This window comes from Tachysurus fulvidraco, chromosome 1, assembly GCF_022655615.1.
Source record: "Tachysurus fulvidraco isolate hzauxx_2018 chromosome 1, HZAU_PFXX_2.0, whole genome shotgun sequence".
Lineage (NCBI taxonomy): Eukaryota > Metazoa > Chordata > Actinopteri > Siluriformes > Bagridae > Tachysurus > Tachysurus fulvidraco.
In genome coordinates, this window is record NC_062518.1 from 237,501 (window position 1) to 247,500 (window position 10,000).

General features: G+C 42.1%; 1 protein-coding gene and 1 long non-coding RNA gene across 2 annotated transcripts in view; one reads left to right on the plus strand and one right to left on the minus strand.

Annotated features, from left to right (window-relative positions):
- nae1 (nedd8 activating enzyme E1 subunit 1) overlaps positions 1-8,650 on the plus strand; it is a 14,280-nt gene extending 5,630 nt beyond the window's left edge. Inside the window, exons 13-21 of the mRNA XM_047817339.1 lie at positions 226-359; positions 1,465-1,540; positions 1,709-1,748; positions 2,516-2,602; positions 2,803-2,895; positions 2,983-3,097; positions 3,303-3,352; positions 8,145-8,266; positions 8,363-8,650. Of these exons, the coding sequence (XP_047673295.1) occupies positions 226-359; positions 1,465-1,540; positions 1,709-1,748; positions 2,516-2,602; positions 2,803-2,895; positions 2,983-3,097; positions 3,303-3,352; positions 8,145-8,254 (705 nt within the window). The 3' untranslated portion in view covers positions 8,255-8,266; positions 8,363-8,650. The remainder of the gene's footprint in view (positions 1-225; positions 360-1,464; positions 1,541-1,708; positions 1,749-2,515; positions 2,603-2,802; positions 2,896-2,982; positions 3,098-3,302; positions 3,353-8,144; positions 8,267-8,362) is intronic.
- The window catches only part of LOC125145331, a 31,063-nt gene continuing 26,108 nt past the window's right edge, over positions 5,046-10,000 (minus strand). The window contains exon 2 of the long non-coding RNA XR_007143699.1: positions 5,046-5,089. This is a non-coding gene — a long non-coding RNA (uncharacterized LOC125145331). The remainder of the gene's footprint in view (positions 5,090-10,000) is intronic.

The following is a 10,000-nucleotide window of genomic DNA, read 5'->3' on the forward strand; positions in this document are numbered from 1 at the left end:
TGTGTGTGTGTCTGTGTGTCTGTGTGTGTGTCTGTGTGTCTGTGTGTGTGTCTGTGTGTGTGTCTGTGTGTGTGTCTGTCTGTGTGTGTCTGTGTGTGTGTCTGTTTGTGTGTGTGTGTATGTCTGTGTGTCTCTCTGTGTGTGTCTCTCTGTGTGTGTGTGTGTGTGTGTGTGTGTGTGTGTGTGTGTGTGTGTGTGTGTGTGTCTGTGTGTGTGTGTGAATAGACCCCAGCATTTTGGCTGATGGCTCGAGGTGTAAGGGATTTTGTGCAGAACGAAGGGAACGGGAAACTCCCTGTGAGGGGCAGCATCCCAGATATGATCTCTGACTCAGATAAATTCATCAACCTACAAAATGTGTAAGCAATTACACACACACACACACACACACACACACACACACACACACACACACACACACACACATTTGGGACCAGTGTTGTAATAAAACAGAGTACAAATACTTCGTTACTGTACTTAAGTAGAAATGTCACGTATCTGTTCTTTACTTCGCTATTTAAATTTATGACAACTTTCACTTTTACTCCACTACATTTCTGAGATAAAATGTAAACTTTTACTGCGTTATTTTCCCACTAAACATCTTCGTTACTCGTTACTACAAAATAAAGTCAGCAGAAATGTGTGTGACTGTAATAAGGGAGGTTTGGTGTATCACTGCTCCTAGATTGTATTACGCTCCGCACGCTGTACGGAGAAGCACAGGTACGCGCAGCGTGCACGCGCAGTCAGAGCTGGGGGCGTTTATCTATAACGGGGGCAACCAAAAGCAGTGAAATGTCACTATTCTTATTACCAGAGTTGTAGCACAAACTAAATATTAATGCAACATCAATACTAAATAAAAATAACATTTATTGATTTGGTCTTTGTCTTGTGAATATTAGTTTATTAATGACGTCATTGGACACACTGTGTAGAGAACACACACACACATGAACTGATCTGATTCAAGACTGACATCATTACATCATGCAGAACATTTTGGTGTCCACTTTTACCATTTAATAACACCATAACTTTTGGCTTACTATGTAGTCATATAATATATAATATAAAACTCTTCTTATTTTAAATTCTCACTGAGGGATAAAACCCCTAAAGATGAAACCCTAGAACTGCCCCTGATCTTATACCTACTGAAAATCACTGACATTTTACTTTTTACTTTTACTTCAAATACTTAAGTACATTAAATATCAGAAAATGACTTTTGATACTTAAGTACAGTAAATATCAGATACTTTAAGACTTTTACTTCAGTAATATTCTAAAAGGTGACTTTCACTTCTACTGAAGTCTTTTTCTAGTACGATACTTGTACTTTTACTCAAGTATTGCTTTCTACTACTTTATACAACACTGTTTGGGACTTGGTTGGATTGTAAATGTGGTGTGTGTGTGTGTGTGTGTGTGTGTGTGTGTGTGTGTGTGTGTGTATAGCTACAGGGAGAAGGCGATGCAGGACGCTTCTGTTGTGACCAAACACATCAAGTCTCATCTTCGGGCTATTGGAAAGGTCTCTCACACACACACACACACACACACACACACACACACACACACACACACACACACACACACACAGAGTGTAACGTGCTGTGTGTGTTAGTCAGATGATTATTTCCTACTCTGTGTTCGTATGATTTCTGTTTTCTGAGGATTTATTTGTCTTGTTATTCTGAAGCCAGAAGAGAGCGTCTCACAGCAGGACATCCGACTGTTCTGTGAGTGACACACCCACTGACACACCCACTGACACACTGACACACGCACTGACACACGCACTGACACACGCACTGACACACGCACTGACACACGCACTGACACACTCACTGACACACGCACTGACACACACACTGACACACACACTGACACACTCACTGACACACGCACTCACTGACACACGCACTAACTGACACACGCACTCACTGACACACACACTCACTGACACACTCACTGACACACACTGACACACTCACTGACACACACTGACACACGTACTGACACACCCACTGACACACGTACTGACACACACACTCACTGACATACACACTGACACACACTCACTGACACACACTCACTGACACACACTCACTGACACACACTCACTGACACACACACTCACTGACACACACACTCACTGACACACACACTCACTGACACACACACTCACTGACACACACACTCACTGACACACACACACACTGACACACACACACACTGACACACACACTGACACACACGCATATTACATTTACAGCATTTAGCAGACGCCTTACATTTTTATACATATGAGCAACTGAAGGTTAAGGGCCTTGCTCAAGGGCCCAGCAGTGGCAGCTTGGTGGACGTAGGAATCAAACTCACAACCTTCTGATTGGTAGCTCAATACCTTAACCTCTAGGCTACCATATCCCACTGATGCATACTGACACACACACTGACACACCCACACTTACACACACACACACTGATATGTTTTCCTGTGCAGGTAAGAATGCAGCATTCCTGCGAGTTCTCCAAGGCAGATCTCTCTCTGAAGAATACAGTGTGGAAACTATTAACAAGGATGAGATTAGTGAGTCTCTCTCTCTCTCTCTCACACACACACACACACACACACACACACACACACACACACACACACTCAGTGGCTGTATGTGTATAGTGTGTACACTAACTATAATAAGATTTAACACACTTTCATTAGAGCTTGGAGTGTGTGTTAAAATGAGTGTGTGTGTGTGTGTGTGTGTGTGTGTTTGTTCATGTTCTCAGCTTCCTCTATGGATAATCCAGACAGTGAGATGGTTCTGTATCTCATGCTGCGTTCTGTGGACCGTTTCTTCCAGCAGCACTCCAGATACCCAGGTATCAGTACCATTAGAACCATTAAAACCATCAGATCCAGTAAAAAAAAAAAAAGTAAACGTGTGTGTGTGTGTGTGTGTGTGTCAGGTGTGTATAATTACCAGGTGGAGGAGGACATCAGCAGGCTGAAGGTGTGTGTGAACACTCTGCTTCAGGAGTACATGCTCAACGTCAACGTTAAAGACGACTACATCCATGAGTTGTGAGTGAACGTCGCTGTGATGTCACTTCCTCCTTATTGACTTTGTGTCCTTTAGTAATAATGCTATTAATAATGAATAATAAGAGAGTTTCCCAACATTAAGTAATAATTTATCTTCTACTGATTTGAATATATTTCCTGTGTGTTTGTGTGTGTGTGTGTGTGTGTGTGTGTGTGTGTGTGTGTGTGTGTGTGTGTGTTTTAGTTGCCGTTATGGAGCTGCAGAACCGCACACAGTTGCAGCATTACTGGGAGGTGAGATTATACTCAGTCACAGAGAGACCGAAACACACACACACACACACACACACACACACACACACACACACACACACACACACGCACACAAACTTGGTGGTCAGTTGTTGATTCATTCTCTCTAACAGCAGCTTTGAATAAAGCCTCGCTCTGATATGTTAATGTTTCCATAGCAACAGCTCATACACAGGGGTGTGTATATATATGATATTGAGATATAGTATTTTTTCAAGTAAGGTGATGTTTGTAAATGATGTGTGGGGGGAGTCTCTATGGTTCAGACTGAGCAGCACTTTAACACACACACACAGGTCGTGACCTAATGGTTAGAGTTTGACTCTTAACCCTAAGGTTGTGGGTTCGAGTCTCAGGCCGGCCACAACGAAGGTGCCCTTGAGCAAGGCACCAAACCCCCCCGACTGCTCCCTGGGCACCGCAACATAAATGGCCGCCCACTGCTCCGGGTGTGTGTTCACTGTGTGTGTGTGTGTTCATGGTGTGTGTGTGTGTTCACGGTGTGTGTGTGTTCACAATGTGTGTGTGTTCACGGTGTGTGTGTGTTCACTGCGTGTGTGTGTGTTCACTGCGTGTGTGTGTGTTCACTGCGTGTGTGTGTGTTCACTGCGTGTGTGTGTGTTCACTGCGTGTGTGTGTGTTCACTGCGTGTGTGTGTGTTCACTGCGTGTGTGTGTGTTCACTGCGTGTGTGTGTGTTCACTGCGTGTGTGTGTGTTCACTGTGTGTGTGTGTTCACTGTGTGTGTGTGTTCACTGTGTGTGTGTGTTCACTGTGTGTGTGTGTTCACTGTGTGTGTGTGTTCACTGTGTGTGTGTGTTCACTGTGTGTGTGTGTTCACAGTGTGTGTGTGTGTTCACAGTGTGTGTGTGTGTTCACTGCGTGTGTGTGTGTGTTCACTGTGTGTGTGTGTTCACTGTGTGTGTGTGTTCACGGTGTGTGTGTGTTCACAGTGTGTGTGTGGATGTATGCATCCACTTTGGATGGGTTAAATGCAGAGAACAGTATGGGTCACTATACTTAGCTGTATGTCACGTCACTGTCACATCACACACACACACACACACACACACACACACACACACACACAAGTGTGAGCTTTGTATTCATATGGAATAAAAACACTGTCAATAATAATCGTACGTAATTCAAAGCATTTGTGTGTAAATTTTAATTTTGCGGAGTCGGATCCCAAAACCTACGGCCATGACAGTTTACACATACGAGATTTTGATACTCCAAAATGTACGACTATGACAGTTTACACACAACGCTTGTCTTCACAACACCTCTTTTTCACACACGAAAACGGTCTGCGAAACAACTGTCAAAAATACGTCATCACGTTTACAGGCATTACTATCCGAGGGAAGATGAATCGATTCCACGAAATGCGCATGGCCCCGCCCTCTTTTAAAACACTAGCGAAATGGCGGATCAGAAGCCAAGCGCTCGCTCGTCGTCTCAGGTAAGTTGGTTTTTGCTTCCAAATTCAGACATGTTTAAGGGTTAGTTATCACTAATAACAGAGAGGAGTAATATTACAGAGACAGGTTAACTATAGTAAGTAAGATTAGCTCTCAGAGTAAGGTTACATTAGGTGCTTAAAGAATACAGCTGTTTAGGAGGTCATCACTGCAGTCTGTAGTGTGATGAGATAGGCTTACATAAACGACACACACACACACACACACACACACACACACACACACACACACACCTAGCCATTTCCTGCTGCACTGACTGCCCATTTGACTTGGACCTTCTTACTTGTCCTGACTGTCCACTGACATTGGACTGGTTCCCCATTTTCTGATGTCCAACACTTAAGGTGTCGGTCAACATCTACACCAGATTCTGGGCTGAGTGCAAGATGTCACCTAATGGAACCTGACAAACAATAAAATATGACTTTAACACGTAAGCAGTGAACACTTATATTACATGACCTGTGTGTTCCAGTGCATGTACACAGCTGTTAGTAAGTTAACACTTAAAATTGCTCATTGTTTTATGTAGGCCATCACGCTACAGCCCGCAGTGATGACCTCCTAAACAGCTGTATTCTTTAAGCACCTAATGTAACCTTACTCTGAGAGCTAATCTTACTTACTATAGTTAACCTGTCTCTGTAATATTAATAACCCTTAAACATGTCCGAATTTGGAAGGAAAAACCGACTTACCCGAGACGACGAGCAGTGTTGTAATGTGACGGAGTAAAAACACTTCGTTACTGTACTTAAGTAGAAATGTCACGTATCTGTACTTTACTTCGCTATTAAAATTTATGTCAACTTTCCTAGATAAAATGTAAACTTTTACTCCGTTATATTTCCACTAAGCATCTTCGTTACTACAAAATAGAATCAGCAGAAATGTGTGTGACTGCAATAAGGGAGGTTTGGTGAATCACTGCTCCTAGATTGCATTGCACGCTGTACAGAGACGCACAGGTACGCGCAGCGTGTACGCGCAGTCAGAGCTGGAGGCGTTAATGTATAACGTTAATCGGAAAGCTGCAAATACGGCAACCAAAAGCAGTGAAATGTCACTATTCTTATCACCAGAGTTGTAGCACAAACTAAATATTAATGCAACATCAATACTAAATAAAAATAACATTTATTGATTTGGTCTTTGTGAATATTAGTTTATTAATGACGTCATCCATCGGACACACTGTTTGTAGAGAATACACACACACATGAACTGATCTGATTCAAGACTGACATCATTACATCATGTATAACATTTTGGTGTCCACTTTTACCATTTAATAACACCATAACTTTTGGCTTACTGTGTAGTCATATAATATATAATATAAAACTCTTCTTGTTTTAAATTCTCACTGAGGGATAAAACCCCTAAAGATGAAACCCTAGAACTGCCCCTGGTCTTATACCTACTGAAAATCACTGAAATTTTACTTTTTACTTTTACTTCAAATACTTAAGTACATTAAATATCAGAAAATGACTTTTGATACTTAAGTACAGTAAATATCAGATACTTTAAGACTTTTACTTCAGTAATGTTCTAAAAGGTGACTTTCACTTCTACTGAAGTCTTTTTCTAGTACGATACTTGTACTTTTACTCAAGTATCGCTTTATACATCACTGACGACGAGTGAGCGCTTGGCCGCCGATCCGCTATTTCGCTAGTGGTTTAAAAGAGGGCGGGGCCATGCGCACTTCGTGGAATCGATTCATCTTCCCTCGGATAGTAATGCCTGTAAACGTGATGACGTATTTTTGACAGTTGTTTCGCAGCAGACCGTTTTCGTGTGTGTAAAAGAGGTGTTGTGAAGACAAGCGTTGTGTGTAAACTGTCATAGTCGTACATTTTGGAGTTGTATTTGAACAAACACACAAAATCTCGTATCTGTAAACTGTCGTGGTCGTAGGTTCTGGGATCCGACTCCGCAAAATTAAAATTTACACACAAATGCTTTGAATTACGTACGATTATTATTGACAGTGTTTTTATTCCATACATTCAGAGGTGAAGCTGGACCTTGAAGCTCTCCACATCTTCATGACGGAGGATTTTACACTGTTCCAATTCTTTGTGCTTTCTCACAACATGACAAACTAAATGTTTTTATCTCATTAACATATTTGGAGAATAAACAAAGCTTCTGAGAGACAGAATCTCTCCAGACCTGCCAACCTGTACGCATTTTGTGTAGCAGATACGCATTTGTCACTTCAAAAAAAATACGCATTGTAAAGAAACATTGATGCCTTTGAGTCCAACTGTCTGCATTAGTGCACCAGGCAATGTGCCTATGTGTGTAACCGCATTGGGCAGCAACCTGGGACAATAATAACTCGACCAATCAGAGCGCCAGTTTAAAACTCTTCAACGCTACAATCGGAGAGCCGTCAAAACGGATGGGGTTTCCATCTGTCTCTGTCCGTCTTCAGTTCTTCTTACAGTGACTGTTTTTTACAAGTGACGACTTAACGTTTCAAAGGTAAACGGCCAGAATTGTGAATTTCATCCATGTTAATAATCCTGCTGAACCACAGGCGTCGTTAGACTCCTTTACTGGGGCACGTGCCCAAGTGTCCGGTGTTGTGCCTCAAGTTTAACTTTTACACACAGATCAAGTTTTACTTTATTTGCCAGTATTTATATAGGAAACGTAAGTCATGCCTGTAAACGCATCGCCGTCGTACTGTAACGGAAAAGACAAACCGACACGAGCATGCAGACGTCAATATCCGTGAGCGTCTGTGTCCCTTTTATAGCACGCGGTCATGCTATAACATGACGAAACTAATGTCATTTTTAAATATCGATCGTATTCTGACTCGAGTGTTACTGCCTCCTGTAGATCACATCTGATGGACAAAACCACAGTGAAGTCTAGAGTCCTGCATTATTACTGAGAACATTAACACGTGTGTGTGATGTCAGATATGAAGTTACTGTTTAGTTCATTAGATCTAATTTATGCCAATACATAAAGAGTTGTTAAAGTAGTTTTTATATGTTGCCTTTTCAATAAGAGAGTTCTTCATGGTCTACTTGTATGTAGAATAACTAGATATGGTGGTGAGTGAGAACTATGTGCTAAGTAATAAGTGGTGATGAGTGAGCATGTGAACTTAATCAACACTGACCAGCAAATGTGCCTGACCTCGCGCCGCGTCGCTAAAGTAAGTTGCTACTCAAATTTTTTCCAAGGTTGGCAGATCTGCGTCTGTCTGATGTTTCTACATTATGTAATTAGATAAAAATCTCTTCTCCGTTCTCATTACAGGAGCTGCAGCTCAGGAAGCCATCAAACTCATCACACACCAGTTTGTGCCATTTAACAACACGTTCATCTACAACGCTATGGCTCAGACATCAGCCACCTTCCAGCTCTGAGAACGTGTGTGTGCGTGTGTGCGTGTGTGCGCGTGTGCGCGTGTGCGTGTGTGCGCGTGTGCGTGTGTGCGCGTGTGCGTGTGTGTGCGTGTGCGCGTGTGCGTGTGCGTGTGTGTGTGTGTGTGTGTGTGTGTGCGCGCGTGTGCGCGCGTGCGTGTGTGCGCGCGTGTGTGTGTGTGTGTGTGTCTTTTATTCAGCACCATTTCTTCATTATTGTGCTCTTAATGTTACTGTTCATATAAATACTGCATCAGTAATAAATCCTGACTAGTGCAGTGTTTATTTTCATTAATCAAAGTGTTTGACACCTCAGAGTGCATTCTGGGTATTCGCTGTGTGAACACACGTTCTACCTGAAGCACATTAATATCTTTGTATTAAAATATGTGAGATGTGTTCAGTGACTCAGTGCTGGTTTGTTGGTGTTGGTTATAAAATAATTCCTGAGAGAGGTTAGTGTTAAAGGTTGTGTGCCATGATGATGTCACAGGAGGACACCATGTTGGGGTTCTTCACTAATGAGAAATGAGATCCTCTCTGAAATCACTGCAGCATGACGCCTCTCAGCATGACGCCTCTCAGCATGATGCCTCTCAGCATGACACTTTAGGGGTTAAACAGACTTAAGGATTTAAAACTTGAGGATTTAAAAAAGGCAGAAGGAACTCAGTTGTGTTTGAGGAAAATCTGAAGGTTTAAACCAGGTTTGGAACACAGCTTTAGACATGAGACATGAGTGTTATTCTTCACACAAACAGCAGATGGCGCTCTTCTCCACATTTGTTTTATTGATTTCAACCCAGAGGAAAAAAGCTGCTTAGTTTCCTCTGCGATCAGCACATTGTGTTTACTGAATAATTCAAAACTGCAGCTGCTCTTAAACTGATCTGAACAGAATGAGGGAGTGTGAATCACTGCAGCAGTAAACCTCACACACACACACACACACACACACACACACACACACAGTGTGTGTATCTCTTGTTCTTTAGTCTTCTGTAGTGAATAATCGAGTTAGCATTTTTAAACATTTGCTCACTAAAAAATAAATAATTTCTGATCAGTGACCACAATTATAACCCCACACAACCACCGCAGTGCAAACGGCCCTGAGGTAAAAGCTGCTCCACTAAATCCTCTGCTGAGTTCATCAATGATTTGTTCAGATTCGGACACACAACTCTAACACTACACACAACTCTAACACTACACACAACTCTAACACTACACACAACTCTAACACTACACACAACTGTAACACTACACACAACTCTAACACTACACACAACTCTAACACTACACACAGCTCTAACACTACACACAACTCACTACACACAGCTCTAACACTACACACAACTCTAACACTACACACAACTCACTACACACAGCTCTAACACTACACACAACTCACTACACACAGCTCTAACACTACACACAACTCACTACACACAGCTCTAACACTACACACAACTGTAACACTACACACAACTCACTACACACAGCCTGAACACTACACACAACTCTAACACTACACACAACTCTAACACTACACACAACTCTAACCCTACACACAACTCTAACACTACACACAACTCTAACCCTACACACAACTCTAACACTACACACAACTCTAACACTACACACAACTCTAACCCTACACACAACTCTAACACTACACACAACTCTAACACTACACACAACTCTAACACTACACACAACTCTAACACTACACACAACTCTAACACT